Genomic DNA, 20,514 nt, shown 5'->3' on the forward strand with positions numbered 1-20,514 from the left:
AATTGTTTAATATTACCCTCTTATTTAACAGATGTGGAAATAAACGATTAGGGAGGTGAAATAACCTTTTAACATCACACGGGAGCTTTTCCGAAGTAATAAAAATGAAGGAAGCTGAGGTCAAGGAGAACAGCCGGAAGCCAGAGACATTAAAAAAAATCTACAAGTCAAGGGCTGGAGCGGAAATGAGAGGCAGAGTGGGAGCACAGAGCTGTAGAAAACACAGTATTTCTGTGACGTGCGGGTGTGGGTGTGGGTGAGGAAGAGATTTGTCAGTTGAAAGAGAGAGGAAGTCACTATAGAGTATTGAGAAAAAGGTTTGCTGAAATTAGAGATCAAACACCAGCTCTGAGGGTCAGAAGTTCTACTTCCCAATGAAATGCTGCTTCTGCCACTTCTATTGCTAGCAGTTGTCGTCCCAGGTGGTGACAATGAAGACGGTAAGAGCAACTCTGGCAGTTCCCAGAACAGGTGCAGGGGGTCTGGATGAAAGCATGCTGCACCTATCACTAAGGGTCAGGGCCCTCCTGTCTCCAGCCCTCTCCCCCCATTCTGGAGGTTGGGGATGGAGCTAGAAGCCTTGGGGCAGGCAAATGTCTTAGGCTCTGTGTTGTTGTTCAGACTCTGGGTTCTTTATCATTTCATCCTGATTCTCTCTTCCTCCTCACTCTTCTTATGCTTCCACCACCCACAGCCTTTCAGGGGCCAACCTCTTACCATGTTATCCAGATTTCGACCTTTGCCAACAGCACCTGGGCACAAAATCAAGGCTCAGGCTGGTTGGATGATTTTCAGATTCATGGCTGGGATAGTGACTCGGGCACTGCCATTTTCCTGAAGCCCTGGTCCAAGGGCAACTTCAGTGATGCGGAGTTGATTGAGCTGGAGGACCTATTCCGAGCCTACTTCATTGGATTCACTCAGGAAGTGCAGGACTATGCCAGTAAATTCCAGATTGAATGTGAGTACAGTCCTCTGCTCCGGGGAGATTCTCAACGGTTTTTCTCTCTCCTGGTTAAGGCTATTACTCTCTTGGGTCTTGGTCCCGTCCTCCCACTTTACCCAACTGCATGCACACACTTCTCCAGAGTAGTCTCCAACTCTGACTCCACACCTCCACTAAGTATCCCAGACTCTTCCTGTTTCTTGCACTCCAGTGTGATAAAAGAAGGTCCCCCTTTGTAACCATCTCCTGGTTTGTTTGTGCATAACTGGCTTCTCTCTAACCCCAAGGACAAAGCCCTCACTTCTCCAGTCTGTGCCTGAGTGAACTGAAGTGTGACTTCCTCCTCCTCCAATCCGTCTCCTCAAGCATCTCCTGCCTGATCCCTTCTCTCAATGTAACTCTCCCCTTCACCCTGGAATGCTGCACTCCTGATTCCATCACATGCTGCTCTCCTTCTCTCCTCATGCCCACCCTACAGCCTTACAACAGACCATCTCCACCAGTTATGACATGCATACCTCTCCCCAATGCTCTTCTTTCTGAAAAGGCTCTGAATACTGCAATTGGTTTTTGAGTCATCTCACATCTCAGACCTTTCTCCCACCCCCCAAATCCAAAGCCCCACATCCTCTCCCCATACCTTTCTTTCTTGTTTGCTTTTTAGTAACTTTGTCCCTGTTTTCCTTGTATCCAGACCCCTTTGTGATCCAGGTTATAGCAGGCTGTGAGCTGCATTCTGGGAAGTCCATAAGAAGCTTTTTGAGGGGAGCTTTAGGAGGACTGGATTTCGTGAGCATTAAGAATCATTCATGTGCACCTGCCCCAGAGGGCAGCACCAGGGCGCAGCAGTTCTGTGCACTCATCACTCAGTACCAAGACATCATGGGTATCATAGAGACGCTCCTCTCAGAAACCTGCCCTCGGTTTCTCCTTGGTGTCCTCGATGCAGGGAAGACTGAACTACAGAGGCAAGGTTTGTTCTTTTCTCTCCACAAGACTTTTCTATTTCACGTCCTGCCACCTTCTTTGAATTCAAGAGTAGGAGGTACCTAAGGAGAGAGGGGCTTAATCAATAAATGATTTGGTTCCCATAGGAGTAGAAGAGGTCACTGTCCAAACTTGTGGGTTTCTGAATGCCTATGCTCTAGGTTAGAGTCATAATCTGACAGTCTCCCTGCCTCTTCCTGCCCCAGTGAAGCCTGAGGCCTGGCTGTCCAGTGGCCCCAGTCCTGGGCCTGGCCGTCTGCTGCTGGTGTGCCATGTCTCAGGATTCTACCCAAAACCCGTGTGGGTGACGTGGATGAGGGGCGAGCGGGAGCAGTCTGACACTCAACAAGGAGATGTCTTGCCCAATGTTGACTGGACTTGGTATCTCCAAGTAACCCTGAATGTGACGGCTGGGGAGGAGACTGGCCTGAGTTGCCGAGTGAAGCACAGCAGTCTAGGAGACCAGGACATCATCCTCTACTGGGGTGAGTAAGGCATGGGTCCCAGCTGGGAATGGGAGGAGATGGTCCTCAAGCACAGAGGGAGGGACTGGGAAAAAGGAGGGATTTGATGGATGAGATAGGGAGGGACAGGGGGAGAAAGGAATGGAGAGAGGGAAGGAGAGAGAGACAGAGAGTCAGAGGTTGAGATTTATTCCTTGGGACTACAGTTCCAAGAGGAATGAAAATAGATGATCTAAGGTATAGAAGAGATAAGAATGAAGGACTTATAGACTGGGTCGGATGGGGTAAGAGGGAGAGACAAAGGGTGGCTGTGAATATATGATATCCAGGAATATGAGAGAGAGAATCACAGATGCCTATGCATCAGAAGCAGGTAATGGTGGTGCTGACACTCAGGTGGGTAACAAAGCCAGGAGAACTAGAGAATGGGTTTGAAGTGACATCCCTGTGTCCTCTCCCAATTGCCAGGTCACCGCACCTCCGTCAGCTTGATATTTTTGGCAATATTAGTGCCCTCCTTGGTCCTTTTGATATGTCTTGCATTATGGTTTTTGAGGCGCTGGTGAGTTTTCCTTTTTAATATTTCTTTTTTGTTCATCCTCTCACTCTTTCCCTCCATTTTATCTATTACATACTTTAGCCTCCGTATTTCCAACAGACCCTTTCCCCTTTCTTCCCCACTCCCATCTTTAGGTAAATCTATTTTTAAAAAATATTTATTTATTTATTTGGTTGTGCTGGGTCTTAGTTGCAGCAGGCGGGCTCCTTAGTTGCAGCATGTGGATTCCTTAATTGATGCAGGTGGGCTCCCCAATTGCGGCTCATGGGCTCTTAGTTGTGACATACAAACTCTTAGTTGTGGCATGCGTGTGGGATCCAGTTCCCTGACCAGGGATCGAACCCAGGCCTGCTGCATTGGGAGCACAGAGTCTTATCCACTGCGCCTCCAGGGAAGTCCTGATAAATCTATTTTTAAAAAGTCGTGGTAAAATATACATGACGTAAAAACTTACTGCCTTAGCCATTTTTAAACGTACAGTTTAGTCGTATTAAGTACATTCACTTTTTGTGCAACCCATCTCTAGAACTTTTTTATCTTGTAAACTAAAACTCTGCCCATTAAACCACATTCCCCATTCCTTGCTCCCCTAGTCCCTGGCAACCACCATGCTACTTTCTGTCTATATGAATCTGATTACTCTAGGTACCTCATATAAGTGGAATCATCACTATTTGTCTTTTTGTGACTGGCTCATTCCACTTAGCATAATGTCCTCATAATTCATCATGTGATGGCACGTATTAGAATTTCTTTCCTTTTTAAGGCTGTTTTGTTTATCCGTTCATCTGTCAAGGGACATTTGGGTTGATTCTACCTTTTGGCTACTGTGAATATGCTGCTATGAACATGGTGTACAAATATCTCTTATGTAGAACAATTTTTTGCTTGTGATCTTAACAGGTCCTATCAGAATATCTCATGAGCCCTCATCATGTCTCCATTTCCATTTGGGATCAGTAACCAGGAGTCCAGAAACTCAATTTGTCAGCCCAGGAGTCAATCTCATCTTATTTCATCAAATAATCATCAGATTTGGACAAATCAGAGTGCCCATAGTTTGTAAGATAAATCATAATTTATACACTAGCAGAAAAATAATTAAAAATTGTTATTATGAGACAATATCAATAGTAGGATCGACTCAGATTTCATAGATGTGAGGTGAGAAAGAATGTACCTCGTAATAAGTGAAATGATGTCCATGACTTAACAGTGACATCCCTTTGGCTTCTTATTTGAACTCTTTTTTTGTGATTCTGCTGAAATATCATTTGTTAAAGTGAGCTAGCTATAATTATGCCGAGATAATTGTATTTGCAGAGATGCTGAACAATTTTAACATAATATCTCTGTCTCTGCTTGGATGATTTTCTAACCATGAGGGCCAGCTGAGCAGCTTCTTTCTCCAGGAAGCCTTCTTTAGTGCTACAGTGGAAGTAACCCTCCCTTGTGTGGTGTCATGCTGAGATCCACATTACTCTGTACCCACAACATTGCAGGTCTTTTTGTTTTTCTTTTCTTTCTACTTATAAGTTCCTTGAGAGAAAGGCTTGCTCTAGGTGGATCCCAGGCAAGATCTCTCACTCGCATATGTATTTGTTTAGTAAAATAATCTAAGTTGCTATAACTGCCACATTAATGGTCTTTTTCAAAATTATCTCCTTCCTTTTTTTCCTCTTTAGTTGATATTCTAGATTTTCCTCTTATTGAGATATTCTCACATAGCAAAAAATATCATACTCTCCTTGTTTCTGCCCTGAACTCCTCTGGAGAAAACCACTTCTGCCCATATTATAACTATAGTTTACATATAAAGATTAATCAGAAAAGGATCCTGTTTCTCATTTTCCAGTGAGAATGCATGAGAGGCAGGATGGGTGAGGGATAATAGTGCAGATGGGTTGTTAAATATTCAAGCAAAGAGTCAAGAGGGCTTTTCTTGCTCTCAGGGACTTTGATATCTGTGGTTTATCAAGTCAGTTATATTGTTGACTCTTGTTTACATTTATTGATTCTTTTGCTTATTCCACAGTTTTCTAGAAACCTCATTAAAAAAATCCAAACTCATTTAATTAAAAAATAATATATATATATATATTTTTAATTTACTGTTTGTGTTTAATACACATCAATTCCATAACATGAGAAGTTACTATGAACCCAAGCATAAATACACAAACACAATATACAATCCAAAGTAGATGTACAGCATTCAGGTATGAAACAAAAGAGAAGGTTCGTTCACACACATAGTAGCTTGAGATCTGTTGGATATGGTTGTTCCAGTGTAGATTTCTAAAGATGGAAAAAAAATGACTTTGGTTATCAAGACTATTGTGGCCATATTAGATTTGGAACATCTAAGAATCAGTGTGTGATCATGCAAACAAAAGACGTAGAGAGTGTCTATTTTTAAAAAGGTTTCCGTGCATCAAGGCAGTTGTGAAAAGATTTACTTTCCAAAATCAAACCCACTTTAGGCTTAGGACCAGATTCTAACTATCTAAAAATATTGATTGATAACAGAAAGTGTTCTATATGTGGCTATTCTGATTCAGTTTAAAAAAAAGTATTTACAGAAAAGAGTATAAAAGTTTTTCTGAATTTAATGTAAGCAAGCTTCCAGTCTTCCCTTGCCAAATATATTTGATTTATAGTTTAGCTCCTTCACATATTTGCTTTTTTAATTTCGAGATTTGTCAATCTTACCTGCAAAACAGATCATTTTTTAAACTGTAAAAAGTATTCGGCATATGCAGAAATAAAAAGCATTTTGAAATTAGTTGAGATCCATGTAATTCTACTCTTTGTTATCTGTTTAGCTAAATGAATCTAGTGCTCTTTTTGAATAAGAATAGTTGATAAGTATAGAAGCAAAATGTACTCATTATGCTTGGATTTGGGGTAGATTCCAATCCATCATTGCCCTGGTACATATCAATGACTATATAAAAATTCAAAGGCAATGTCAAACCCAAACCCCAAGGGAAAGATTTCAGTTCCCAAGAGAACAGTGATAGCTTAACATAAAATTTTCTCTAGGGTACACCAGCATTAAATTAGTACTGCTGAAACAACACATTGAGGATTTACAGTAGCACCTGGAAGTTCCTTCTAATGTACATATAAATAGAATCACAGAAGGTTTCTGTTTTACCTCATTGTTTTATGGCCTTTTAAATTTAATGAGCCAAATGAAAACTGAATCTCTGTTCTACATCCCATTCTTTATCTCTAAGTAAGATAAAATCTATTCTCACTTTCAAGGTAGAGTTTTATGTGTGCATACTTCTTAAGCCACATTTAAGGAAAACATCTCTTAACTAATTTTGGATGTTGTCTCTCTTCATCTTGTACAGGAAACTCCAGCAGATTTAATATTAGCATTCATCATCTAGTCAAACGCTTCACATGCTCTTCAAACCAATCAAATTTGGGATCCTCAACAGTTTCTGTCAATAAAGTAAGGTGTGGAACTAGCAGATTAACTCAATGAAGACCTGTTTTTTTTTTTTTCCCTTGTCACACTGGATGTCTGGATGCCATCTGAATTGGGTTTAGAGGATGGGGAAGTGTAGATGTTTCTTGGCCTGAGTCTCTTAACAGTAGAGATGTAGAAGGGAGACTGAGATCTCCAAGAGACTGGCTGTTGACTGCAGAGCACAGTCATTTGCTTTGGTGGTGGCGTTCGCTGGATTGGGGGCAGCTGAGGTATGCTGGGAGGAGTCACTTGAAGGTGTTACAACAGTTGTTTGATTTGAATAAATCTGCGTAGGTAAGAGCAGTGTCAGAAGCAGCAGCCCCAGTCTGAGCCTGGCCACCATCTCTCTGCCCATGTCCACTCTGCCGGTGCGCAGCGCATCTCACTGGATGCGGGGTGCGTGGAGGACCGCTGGCTCCAGGTGGGCGCAGGCAAGGTCTGGGTATATTTTTTGAAGGATTTAGGAAGGGAGGTCAGAGCAAGTGGAATTTTTCAGAAGCCAGGAGTACTAGAAGCGGTTCTCCCACCTGGACATTTTAGAACAACATGGACTTTAGGATTTGGGCAGGGTAGGAAATGACTGAAGACATAGTTTTTTTTCTCTCTGCATTAACACAGCTGGTTATTTCTCCAGAATGCATTAAACTCCAACTCATCTTATAGAGCCGACATGCTGTCCTATGCTTCACTGCTCCCTCAGCTACAGGTCAGGACCCTGATTAGAATGTTTCTTGGAGTGTTGACTATGGACCACCAGCAGGAGTAGTACCTGTGAGCTTGTTAGATGAAGACATTTTCAGGCCCCACTCTAGACTTACTGAATCAGAAAATCCTGGAATGGGAACTAGAATGCTGTGTTTTAATTAGCCTTTTAGGTTATTCAGATGAACATTTAATTTTAAGAAACTCTTGTGTAAAGATTTCTCAGGCTTTGGACTGTTGACACTTTGGGATGCATAATTCTTTGTTATGGAAGGTTGTTCAATGCACTGCAGGATTTTTAGCAGCGTCCCTGGCCACTACTCACTGGATGCCAGTAGTACCTCCCCAGTTACAATAACCAAATATATCTTCAGACATTTCCAAATGTCCCTCAGGGGCAAAATTGACCCCAGATGAGAACCAAGGTCTAAGATAATGAACAGAATTTCACCTCCCACCTCAGCACTTAGTTGGAATAATTGGTGATCCCACTTAAATAAAGCAATAGTTTATAATTGGTGGTTGAGGAAGGAGGGACTCTGTCTCAGGGGTATGATGCCTTCAAAACTCCAAGTGGCTATAGAATTTTGTTCCACAGGTAAAGCTGGCCCAGGAATGAAGTTCACAAATAGAACAGAATGATGACAGAGCCAAAGACCACATGTGGAGACTGACCTACCTCTGGATATTTTAGTTATATGAGCACAACAGATTTCATTCTTCCTTTTAAAAGAACTGAGTTAGAATATTTAGTTGCTTAAAAGTTCTGATATTACTATGCTTTCTGATGTCTTGTAACAGCTTTTCCACATTGTTATTATCTTTCCTTGTTTTCTTTACTCTTCTTATTCTCTTTCCTCCCCCAAGTCATCATCCCTCAAAGGTGGTTTCTTGGACTTGTGATTTTCCTCTGTGTCCTTACCTTGGAAAACCTTAATTTACCCATGACTTTAACTATGACCTCTGGATGATTGACTTTCAAAAACAGATCTTCAGTCTCAGAATATAAGGGCTTTTCAACTCTTTTTATATGAGAGTTTGTGTGCGTGTGTTTGTGTGGTTTTTGCTAATCTATAGGAATATGTTAAAAAATATTTTGTCCTTGTTTCTAGTATCTGTGTTAAATTAACTTATTAAGTTTAATATTTTATCTGTAGGTCCTTTTGGATTTTCTATGCATACTATCATGACAGCTCTAGGTATGAAAATTCCAGTTGTTTCTTTTCACTCCTCTTGATCTCTTTTATTGCATTTTCTTGCCCAATGGCACTTGTTATGAACAGCAGTACACTGTTGAATAGAATTGACATCTGGCATTCTTATCTTTTTACTTGTATTGGATAAGAATTATTCAAGAGTTAATATTAGCTATGATAATTGCTGCAAGTGTTTCATGTATACTTTTTATTAGATTAAGAACACTTTCAAAGTTGCTAAATGTTTTTTATTATCATTATTATTATGGATGGCTACTGAATTTCATTAGGGCTTATAATGAAATGACAAAATCTTTTACATATTTTTTTTTCCTTTTAATGTTGTGAGTCACACTTATTGACTCTCAAATGGTAAAACAAAATTGTGTTTCTGCCATTTATCTGTCTTGTTCATAAAGTATTATGTGGATTCAGTTTGCTAATATTTTGTTTATAATGTTTTTTAGTTCTTATAATTCCTTTGGTATTTTGAGGGTTCTTAACCTCCTAAAACAAGTCAAGAAATCTTTCCTCTGTTTTTATTCTCTGGGAGAGTTTCTGTTATATATTTATTTTTAAAATAAATATTTGGTAAAATTCAGTAGTGAAGACTTATGTGTTGGGAGTTTTTTGGGGGGGAGGGAGTTTTAAATTTCACAGTTAATTTTTAAGAATAAAAATAATGGGGCTTCCCTGGTGACACAGTGGTTACGAATCTGCCTGCCAATGCAGGAGATACAGGTAAAAGCCCTGGTCCAGGAAGATCCCACATGCCGAGGAGCAACTAAGCCCGTACGCCACAACTACTGAGCCTGCTCTCTAGAGCCCACGAGCCACAACTACTGAGCCCGTGTGCCACAGCTACTGAAGTCCGCATGCCTAGAGCCCGTGCTCCCAAGAAGAGAAGCCACCACAATGAGAAGCCTGTGCACCACAATGAAGAGTAGCCCCTGCTCGCGGCAACCAGAGAAAAGTCCATGTGCAGCAGCGAAGACCCAATGTAGCCAAAAAAAAAAGTAAATAAAATAAAATAAATAAATTTATAAAAAATAAATAAATAAAAATAACTCTTTTCAAATTGTCTATTTCTTTGTGTCCTCTTTGGTAAGTTATGTTTTTAAAGGATTTGTCCAAGTTGTTCAGATTTCTAATTTACTGTTGGCTTGTGCATAATATCTTCTTTTTATCATGTTAATGTCTATAGGGTTCATAATTATGTACCCTGCCTTTTTTAACCAGATCTTAGAAATCGGTTCTCTCTCTCTTCTTTGTTTTCTCTCTCTGATCTTGACAGGAGATTATCAATTTTATAATTTTTTCAAAAACTATGTTTTGAGTCGTTGATTATTTCTATGATCATATCATTTTCTTTATTATCTCCTTCCTTCTACTCTCTTTGCATTTATTCTGTTGTGATATAAGGACTCTGATCACCCAGTTCCAGTGTGTGAGGGAGGGGGTTTCCCCACACATCCAAGAAGCAACACTTTGGACCAGCTTGGGTGTCTTATAATTCAATTCAATTCTGACACTATCTACCTGGATATAGCATCAGATTCCACAGTTTAAGGGTTCAGACCTACAAGACTGTGGGGGGCAATCAGGCTTGCCAGTCACAAATAGATTGGAGGTTCCCATGACCTCCTTCTTAGATTTGATTAATTTTCTAGACTGGCTTACAGAATTTAGAGAAACATTTACTTATTAGATCACCTATTATAAAAGGATAGTTAAGAGCTAGATGGATGAGATGCAAAGGGCAAGAAATGGGGTAAGGTGGTGGCGCTTCCATGCCACTCTAAGCCTGCTGTTCTCCTGACCTCAATGTGTTCACCAAACTGAAAGCTCTTAAAGCACCATTCTTTTGGGTTATTTTTGGAGACTTCATTACATAGGTAAATTGATCAAATCATTGGCTATAGGGTTAAATTCAACTGCTAGTCCCTCTTACCTCCCTGGATGTCAGAGGGTGGGACTGGAAGTTCCAACCCTCCAATCACATGATTGTCTCCACTGACAGCCAGCACCCACCCTTAGGTTATATAGGGGTTTTCCAAAGTCACTTGATTAACTAACAAAAGATATCTTGATTGCTTTCAAAAGTTAGGAAATTCCAAATGTTTTAAGAACTCTCTGCCAGTAGTGGCAGCTCCAAAGGTCAAGAACTACTGAAAAGAAGGTCATATACCAGTAGTGTTACAGAACACAAGTTTGTGTGCCTGATGCACAGTGAGGCTGAACAAACTGAAACGTCAGAGTTCGGAGCAGAGAAAGATTTATGCAGGGCCAAGCAAGGAGAATGGGTGGCTCATGCTGAAAAACCCCAAACTACCTGATGGTTTTTGGGGGAAAGATTTTATAGGCAAAATTTGGGGTGCAGGGTGTGTGACTTTCTTCTGTTCCGTGGTGAGGTAACAGGGCAGTGTTCCAGGAATCTTGTGCTCAGTCTGAAGTTGCCATCCTCCACCTGGGGTGGGGGCCTTGCAGAAGAACTTAAAGATATTTTTATGTATATTACTTGAGGCAGAACCAGGACACTTTCCCAAGGCTGCCCTATTGTTTCTTGCTTGCTCCTCCTTTGTTTCTGAATTCTATCCTTTCCCTGATTAACAACTGTTTGAATCTGCTTTCTGGAATTCGTCGAGGGTCAAGGAGCTGAATGAAACGTAATTTCTACAAACAAGAAATGGGGGCCAGAAAGGCTTTCATGCCCAGGAGGCCCAGGGTCCTGCTCAGTTTCAATCCCCCTTTTCTTTGATACTTCTCAATCTTGAAGAGAACAGGTGTTGGGTAAGAAAGGGAATAACATATTGGGTATAGAGGTTAATCATAAACTCAGCAGAGGAACTCAGGTGTAGGGGGACTTGGTTTCAATCCCACCTTGTCTTTCAACCTTCCCCAAATCTTTCAGAGAACATGAGGACAACCACTCTGGGTACTTCCTGCTGAAATGGGGCGTGGTTCTGCCTCAGTTTGGGGAAGGGACACCAAATTATAAATATCCCTGAGTTCCAAGTCCTGGATTTGAGTTTGGTATGATTAAGACCTCAATCCCTTGGCCCGCCAGTTTGGTGCAACAGACCCAATTCAAACTAACTTTAAGAGAGAAAACAGATCTCATTCCCTGAGGAAATCAGGAGAATAAACCTGAAACCTAGTCTGGACCCAGCACCTTGGGGAGACTTGTAGCCAGATAGCCAGTCTTTTATCTAAGTAGGTTTTAACTTCTGATGTTGTATTAACATATACACAATAGGAGCTATTGGCCACTACACAGTCTCCTTTTTTTCTGCCAACATCTGATCTACAGAATCTTATTGTCTAAAAATTTAATTGTTACAAGAGGAAACCTTGAAAATGTAAAGTTGCAGCTACTAGCTGCCAGCAGACACTGCTTTGAGAATGGCTAGTGGTGTCCCCTAGTCTGACACAGCTCAGAAAATTCAGCAACCCAGGAACATATCTGAGGTCACATCCACAATGGCCACCGAGTATTACCTTGGATGTCTGAACCATGGTTACTCTATTTTGACTTTCAAATGCACTTTTATCCTCAATGGCCAAAGTAGGTGTACAATGCATGTCTGAAAGGTCACAAAACAGGCCACTTTGGTCAGTAAAGTTTAAGTTAAACCATATATAAGCCAGAATGACTTCCCCATACTTCAATGTGTGCAGATTCTTCCATCATTTTAACTTTTGATTGTAAGTCTTTCAGTAGAAAACTTTGATGATCAAAATATCCATTCCTCAATGCTGGGGTGAGTCAGCTGCTTGCCCCAACCAGCAGCTGGGGTCCTAGGCCTCCTTTATATTTGCCTAGTTATCCACATTGGGGGAAAACTGATCAGATATTGTGAACAATCTCAGAGGTATGTTAATAGGGAAACATTTTAGAGGCCCTATATATATATATATATATATATATATATATATGTGTATATATATATATATGTATATATATATATTTTATCTATTACACCCATTTGTCACACAAGCATTTGTACATGTGCTTTTAGCAATAGACTTAAAGCAAGCAGTGTCATACATCATGAGTAGTTATACTCTGTGATAACTCTACTAGGTAATTTTCTTGTCCTCCTGAATATTAAGGCAAAAGTGTGCTTAACACAATAGCTTTAAGAGAACTAGAATTTAATATCTATTGAAACATATTATTTTTCTCCCTAATTACCCTCATGTCCAACAAACACAGCCAAATCAAGACTAATTTGTTTCCAAAATAAGTCCAGTCTATTGACCACATAGGCTCCTCCACACTGGCTTTGGTGGAACTCCTCAGGAGTCTCAGACTGAATTCCCACAAAGGCCTCTCAAGGCCAGGAAATCCATGCCAAAGGCCTGCCATCAGATTCTGCCTCAGTGGACTTCTCTTTTCTAGAGGTCTCCAAAATATCAAAATTCTTGCACATGCCAGGAGATAGTTTTTCCCATTCACTTGATAAGCCTCCTCAGAACCCAAGACTCTCCTATTTCTGGAGAGACCAGGCAGAGAGAAAAGAATAGCATTTCAATTCTATCCATAGAGGTGTAATTTACCCAATTGCTGTTAAGTCATAGTAGCTTGAAGGGAAGGGCTTCCCTATATCTGGAAAACATAGATCAAAACCAGTAATATTCCAGACAAAAACCCATAAACATTATAACTGTATTCACCAGTTCACTCAGTAACTAATCCTTTTGTTAACTTTTTATGAAGCCACCAGGTTTTCCATCAGGATTCTTTAATTTCTTACCCAGTTCAGTGGTATAATCTGAAATTTATCAGAGACTTGTACTTGTCAAAATTTCCTTCCTATGAATCTTCTTGAAGATAAAGCACTTTGGCAAAAGCATCAGAGTACAACAATAACTGTCTTTAAATGACAGAAAGATTTAAAAGTCATGGTTAAACACCTGATTATGATGTAATCAGTAAAGAAACTTGGTTACAATAACCAGAATTATGACTGGTAACATTTTATCAGGACATACCAGATTTTTAGGAATTTCATGTAATTTTTAGAATATCTGTATTAATAACATTTATCCATACAGTATAACCTGAGAAGGCTTATCATTCATTTGACAATGCTTTCCCTGTAATTTAACATACCAGGTAATCATAGTTAATTTAATATTTCTCTGAGATGCCTCAGGGCTACTTTGAAGCATCTCAAAAGTAGCTGGAGGTCAAACTTTTAGAATCTGGCAGACAATACTTATTCACTTAACCAAAGTGAAAAGATTTCAAAAGCAAATACAGATCACTTAAAGGCAAAGAAATTCACACAATTTGTTATCAAAAGCAGCATTCCAAGAAAACTTTGTTCTCTTAACAGAGAAACCAAATCCAAACCAAATCCAAATAGCCCACTTACAACAAAATCCATTTACCCAACTAAATTTAATCCAATCTTAGAGAAACCTGAGATTCACAGCTCTTCTCAGTATTCCCTTTCACAAACATTCTACAAATTTCTGTATCCGTATCACCTTGTCCCTTATTTTCTTTTCCATTCAGAAACCACCAGCGGTAGGAGAAAATTGCCCTTTTTCCCTTTAACAAAATGCAGTTCCATTCCTCATACCTTCTTTTATTGAAAACATGAATCTTCCTTTCCTGGCACACTGAAATATTTCCCTTATTTAGTAGCTTTAATTACATGTTTAAATTAGAATCCTCAACTCTAAAAACCTTAATTTCTAGTGAAAACTAACAAGTAAGCAATTATGAACTGTCTTTCATATTAGCATTCTGTAGATTGCTAAACATAAATACCAACAATAATTTCTCAAAATGTGCTTTCTTATAGAGAATATCTCAGGGTGGCACCAAACATATTCATCAATTGTCCCTTATTTTCTCTGCAAAGGGAAACCGATGTTTGTTATTAATGTTTCAGTATCTTATTTTATTTGGAAGTGATCTAGCTATTCAATAAACTTCCATCATTTAAACTCAATGTGGGTCCAGAAGCAACCCAAACAGTAAGATTCCGTCCTCTCTTCATACCATTTACCCTGTTTTTTACATCAACAAGAAGATCCCTTCCTTGTTTCTGAACATCCATGCTGTCTTTCTATAGCAAACCATGCCTACTTGCCATCATTTCTCTGGTCTGGACCTAGGTTTCTGATCAGAGCCCTGAAGCATTAAGGGTTGACTGGCCTGCCAAAAATGGGCAAACTTTGGTTGAGCAAAAGTTTTATAGGCAAAATCTGGGGGGAGGGATGCAGGGTGTGTGACTTTCTTCTGTTTGGTTGTGAGGTAGCAGGGCGGTGTTGCAAGAATCTTGTACTCAGCCTGAAGTTTCCATCCTCCACCTGGGGTGGGGGCCTTATTTCCTGCAGAAGAAGTCAAAGATATTGTTATGTATATTCTTTGAGGTGGAACCAGGACACTTCCCCAGGGCTGCTCTATTGTTTCTTGGCTGCTCCTCCTTTTTCTGCATTCCCTCCCTTCCCTGATTAGCAACGATTTGAATCTGCCTTTTGGAACTCTGGGAAGGTAAAGGAGGCTGAATGAAGCCTATTTTCTACAAACAAGAAACATGGGACGAAAAGGATTTTGTGCTCAGGAGGGTGTCACAGTGTCCTGCTCAGTTTCAGTAGAATGTAATTTTCAACCTCAAAAATAGCTATGGTATGAGAGAACTTTTCTCGGAATATAAACTGCAGTATTTGTCATATTTAATTCCGGCATTTGGTTTCCAGAGCCAAATACACTAAAGCAGTGATTTAAATGCTTTGCATGCATGTAAATGATTGTCAACACACAACCACACTCAGCAACCATTAATGTGGGTTAGAGAGAAAAGTTAAGAGGGATGAGATAAGAAAGAGGGGCCATTGAGAACGTTGGGAAGAGGTCATGACAAAGTGCCAGAGGAAAGGGGCAGTGAAGAGGGAGGTCGAGCTGGATGTATAAACCAAAGGAACTCTTCTAGATTAAAAGAGACTGGAAGCAGAGCAATTGTTTAATATTACCCTCTTATTTAACAGATGTGGAAATAAAGGATTGGGGAGGTGAAATAACCTTTTAATATCACACGGGAGCTTTTCCAAGGTAATAAATATGAAGGAAGCTGAGGTCAAGGAGAACAGCTGGAAGCCAGAGACATTAAAAAAAATCTACAAGTCAAGGGCTGGAGCGGAAATGAGAGGCAGAGTGGGAGCACAGAGCTGTAGAAAACACAGTATTTCTGTGACGTGCGGGTGTGGGTGTGGGTGAGGAAGAGATTTGTCAGTTGAAAGAGAGAGGAAGTCACTATAGAGTATTGAGAAAAAGGTTTGCTGAAATTAGAGATCAAACACCAGCTCTGAGGGTCAGAAGTTCTACTTCCCAATGAAATGCTGCTTCTGCCACTTCTATTGCTAGCAGTTGTCGTCCCAGGTGGTGACAATGAAGACGGTAAGAGTAACTCTGGCAGTTCCCAGAACAGGTGCAGGGGGTCTGGATGAAAGCATGCTGCACCTATCACTAAGGGTCAGGGCCCTCCTGTCTCCAGCCCTCTCCCCCAGTTCTGGAGGTTGGGGATGGAGCTAGAAGCCTTGGGGCAGGCAAATGTCTTAGGCTCTGTGTTGTTGTTCAGACTCTGGGTTCTTTATCATTTCATCCTGATTCTCTCTTCCTCCTCACTCTTCTTATGCTTCCACCACCCACAGCCTTTCAGGGGCCAACCTCTTACCATGTTATCCAGATTTCGACCTTTGCCAACAGCACCTGGGCACAAAATCAAGGCTCAGGCTGGTTGGATGATTTTCAGATTCATGGCTGGGATAGTGACTCGGGCACTGCCATTTTCCTGAAGCCCTGGTCCAAGGGCAACTTCAGTGATGCGGAGTTGATTGAGCTGGAGGACCTATTCCGAGCCTACTTCATTGGATTCACTCAGGAAGTGCAGGACTATGCCAGTAAATTCCAGATTGAATGTGAGTACAGTCCTCTGCTCCGGGGAGATTCTCAACGGTTTTTCTCTCTCCTGGTTAAGGCTATTACTCTCTTGGGTCTTGGTCCCGTCCTCCCACTTTACCCAACTGCATGCACACACTTCTCCAGAGTAGTCTCCAACTCTGACTCCACACCTCCACTAAGTATCCCAGACTCTTCCTGTTTCTTGCACTCCAGTGTGATAAATGAAGGTCCCCCTTTGTAACCATCTCCTGGTTTGTTTGTGCATAACTGGCTTCTCTCTAACCCCAAGGACAAAGCCCTCACTTCTCCACTCTGTGCCTGAGTGAACTGAAGTGTGACTTCCTCCTCCTCCAATCCGTCTCCTCAAGCATCTCCTGCCTGATCCCTTCTCTCAATGTAACTCTCCCCTTCACCCTGGAATGCTGCACTCCTGATTCCATCACATGCTGCTCTCCTTCTCTCCTCATGCCCACCCTACAGCCTTACAACAGACCATCTCCACCAGTTACGACATGCATACCTCTCCCCAATGCTCTTCTTTCTGAAAAGGCTCTGAATACTGCAATTGGTTTTTGAGTCATCTCACATCTCAGACCTTTCTCCCATCCCCCAAATCCAAAGCCCCACGTCCTTTCTTCATCCTTTTCTTTTTAAACAATATTTTTAAATATAAATTTATTTATTTATGTATTTATATATTTTTATTTTTGGCTGTGTTGGGTCTTCGTTGCTGAGCGCTGGCTTTCTCTAGTTGCAGAGAGTGGGCGCTACTCTTCGTTGCTGGTGCCTGGGTTTCTCACTGTGGTGGCTTCTCTTGTTGTGGATCATGGGCTTTAGGCATGCAGGTTTCAGTAGTTGTGACACATGGGCTCTGTAGTTGTGGCTCACGGGCTCTAGAGTGCAGGCTCAGTAGTTTTGGCGAACTGGATCAGCTGCTCTGCGGCATGTGGGATCTTCCCGGACCAGGCCTCGAACCCGTGTCCCCTGCATTGGCAGGCAGATTCTCAACCACTGTGCCACCAGGGAAGTCCCCTCATCCCTTTCTTTCTTGCTTGCTTTTTAATAACTTTGTCTCTGTTTTTGTTGTATCTAGACCCCTTTGTGATCCAGGGCATAGTAGGCTGTGAGCTGCATTTCTGAGAAGTCCATAGGAAGCTTCTTGAGGGGACCTTTAGGAGGACTGAATTTCATGAAAATAAAGAATCATTCATGTGTGCCTGCACCAGCGGGCAGCAGCAAGGCGCAGTGGTTTTGTACACTCATTACTCAGTACCATTGATCTGGGGTACCATAGTGATGCTCCTCTCAGAAACCTGCCCTCGATATCTCCTGGGTGTCCTCGATGCAGGGAAGGTGGAACTGCAGAGGCAAGGTTAGTCCTATTCTCTCCCCAGAACTTTTCTATTTCACTTCCCACCACTTTCTTTAAATTCAAGAGTAGGAGGTGTCTAAGGGAGGGGCTTAATCAATAAATTATTTGGTTTCCAAAGGAGTGGAAGAGGTCACTGTCCAAACTTGTGAGTTTCTGAGTTCCTATCCTCTAGATTAGAGTCATAACCTGACACACTTCCTACCCCTTCCTGCCCCAGTGAAGCCTGAGGCCTGGCTGTCCAGTGACACCAGTCCTGGGCCTGGCCATGTGCTGTTGGTGTGCCATGTCTCTGGATTCTACCCAAAACCCGTGTGGGTGATGTGGGTGAGGGGCGAGCAGGAGCAGTCTGGCACTCAGCAAGGAGATGTCTTGAGGGAGGGAGGGAGGAAAGGAGAGGGGAAGATTGAGATTTATTCCTTGGGACTACAGTTCCAAGAGGAATGAAAATAGATGATCTAAGGTATAGAAGAGATAAGAATGAATGACCTATAGACTGGGTGGGATGGGGCAAGAGGGAGAGACAAAGGGTGGCTGTGAATAGATCATGCCCGGGAATATGAGAGAGAGAATCACAGATGCCCATGCATCAGAAGCAGGTAATGGTGGTGCTGACACTCAGGTGGGTAACAAAGCCAGGAGAACTAGAGAATGTGTTTGAAATGACATCCCTGTGTCTTTTCGCAATTGTCAGAACACCTCCCCTCCCTCAGCTTGATATTTTTGGCAATATCAGTGCCCTCCTTGGTCCTTTTGTTATGTCTTGCATTATGGTTTTTGAGGCACTGGTGAGTTTTCCTTTTTAATCTTTCTTTTTTGTCCATCCTCTCACTCTTTCCGTTAATTTTATATTACATCCCTTTAGCCTCAATGTTTCCACCAGAACCTTTCCCCTTTCTTCCCAACTCACATCTTTATGTAAATCTATTTTTTAAAAATTGTAATATATGCATGACATAAAACTTAACCATGTTAGCCATTTTTAAACGTACAGTTTAGTAGTAGTACGTACATTCACATTTTGTGAACCAATCTCTAGAACTCTTTTCATCTTGAAAAACTAAAACTGTATACTTGTTAGACCACATTCCCCATTCCTTGTTCCCCCAGGTCCTGGCAACCACCATGCTACTTTCTGTCTATATGAATCTCACTAGTCTAGTTACCTCATATAAGTGGAATCATCACTATTTGTCTTTTTGTGACTGGTTATTCCACTTAGCATAATGTCCTTATAATTCATTCATGTGGTGGTATGTATTAGAATTTCTCTCCTTTTTACGACTGTATAACACATTTTGTTTATCCATTCATCTGCCAATGGGAACTTGGGTTGAGTCCACCTTTTGGCTATTGTGAATAATGCTGCTACGGACATGGGTGTACAAATATCTCTTATGTAGAACGATGTTTTTTTGCTCCTGTTCTTTTTTTTTTTTTTTTTTTTGCTCCTGTTCTTTTTTAAAATTTTATTTTATTTTTAAAATTTTTATTGGAGTATAGTTGATTTACAATGTTGTTTTACTTTCTGCTGTACAGCAAAGTGAATCTGTCATATATATATATATATATTTCCACTCTTTTTTTGATCCTTTTCCCATGTAGGTCATTACAGAATATTGTGTAGAATTCTCTGTTGTATATAGTAAGTCCTTATTTTATATATAATAGTGTGTATATGTCAATCTCAGTCTCCCAATTTATCCCTCCCTCCCTTTCCCCCTAGTAACCATAAGATTGTTGTCTACATCTGTAACTCTATTTCTGTTTTGTAAATAAGTTTACTTGTACCATTTATTTAGATTCCACACATAAGTGATATCATACGATATTTGTCCTTCTCTGTCTGACTGCTTGTGTTCTTAACAGGTCATATCAGACTATCTTGTGAGCCCTCACCATGTCTCCTTTTCCATTTGGAATAAGTATCCAGGAGCCCAGAAGCTCAAGCTGTCAGCCCAGGAGTCAATTTCATCATCTTCCATCAAATAATCATCAGATTTGATCAAATCAGAGTTCCTATAGGTTGTAAGATAAATCATAATTTATATACCAGCGGAAAAATAAATAAAAATCATACATTTATTATGAGACAATATCAGTAGTAGGATCCACTCAGATTTCTTGGATGTGAGACATGAGAAAGAATGTACCTCGGAATAAATGAAATGATGTACATGACTTAACAGTGACATCATTTTGGCTTCTTACTTTAAAACTTTTTTTTCTCCTTCTACTGAAATATCATTTGTCAAAGTGAGCTAACTATAATTATGTTGAGGTAATTGTATTTGCAGAGATGCTGAGTATCTTTAACATAATTTCTCTGTCTCTGCTGGGATGATTTTCTAACCGTGAGCATCAGCTGAGCAGCTTCTTTCTCCAGGAAGCCTTCCATAGTGCTGCAGTGGAAGTAACCCTCCCTCGACTGGTGTTATGCTGAGGTCCACTTTATTCTGTACCCACAACATTGCAGTTCTTTTTGTTTTTCGTTTCCTTCTACTTATAAGTTCCTTGAGAGAAGGGCTAGGTCTAGGTGGATCCCAGGCAAGATCTCTTACTTGCATATGTAGTTGTGTAGTAAAATAATGTGAGTTGATATAACTGCCACATTAGTGGTCTTTTTTTCCAAAATCATCTCCTTCCTTCTTTTTTCCTCTTTCAATATTCTAGATTTTCCTCTTACTGAAATATTCTCACATAGAAAAACATATCATGCTCTCCTTGTTTCTGCCCTGAACTCCTCTGGAGAAAACCACTTGTGCCCATACTGTAACTATAGTTTACCAATAAAAACTCATCCATAAAGGATCTTGTTCCTCATATTTCAGTGAGAATGAATGAAAGGCAGGATGGGTGAGGGGTAATAGTGCAGGTGGGTTGTTAAAT

The 20,514-nt window shown here is 40.8% G+C and overlaps 2 protein-coding genes across 2 annotated transcripts; both read left to right on the forward strand.

The window, feature by feature from the left end:
* The first annotated feature begins 286 nt into the window (after positions 1 to 286).
* Positions 287 to 4,257, forward strand: LOC118892086 (T-cell surface glycoprotein CD1b-2-like). The gene is made up of 6 exons (XM_036846249.1): positions 287 to 440; positions 695 to 961; positions 1,641 to 1,919; positions 2,140 to 2,418; positions 2,866 to 2,959; positions 3,860 to 4,257. The coding sequence occupies exons 1-6, from the start codon at positions 380 to 382 to the stop codon at positions 3,879 to 3,881; spliced, it is 1,002 nt and encodes a 333-aa protein (XP_036702144.1). The 5' UTR covers positions 287 to 379; the 3' UTR covers positions 3,882 to 4,257.
* Positions 4,258 to 15,675: 11,418 nt separating this feature from the next.
* Positions 15,676 to 19,617, forward strand: LOC118903654 (T-cell surface glycoprotein CD1b-1-like). The gene is given in 8 exon segments (XM_036868964.1): positions 15,676 to 15,752; positions 16,007 to 16,273; positions 17,350 to 17,390; positions 17,392 to 17,530; positions 17,533 to 17,628; positions 17,846 to 17,994; positions 18,339 to 18,413; positions 19,495 to 19,617. Coding segments are annotated over 8 exon segments (951 nt in total). The 5' UTR covers positions 15,676 to 15,691.
* The last annotated feature ends 897 nt before the right edge of the window (positions 19,618 to 20,514 follow it).

Source organism: Balaenoptera musculus, chromosome 1, assembly GCF_009873245.2.
Source record: "Balaenoptera musculus isolate JJ_BM4_2016_0621 chromosome 1, mBalMus1.pri.v3, whole genome shotgun sequence".
NCBI lineage: Eukaryota > Metazoa > Chordata > Mammalia > Artiodactyla > Balaenopteridae > Balaenoptera > Balaenoptera musculus.

What these genes read in the sequence shown, in the direction of transcription:
- LOC118892086 (XM_036846249.1), top strand. Translation starts at nt 380, where the DNA reads ATGCTGCTTCTGCCACTTCTATTGCTAGCAGTTGTCGTCCCAGGTGGT. An exon ending in GACTGAACTACAGAGGCAAG is followed by an intron (nt 1,920 to 2,139) that starts GTTTGTTCTTTT and finishes TTCCTGCCCCAG; the next exon opens with TGAAGCCTGAGGCCTGGCTG. An exon ending in TTATGGTTTTTGAGGCGCTG is followed by an intron (nt 2,960 to 3,859) that starts GTGAGTTTTCCT and finishes TGATCTTAACAG; the next exon opens with GTCCTATCAGAATATCTCAT.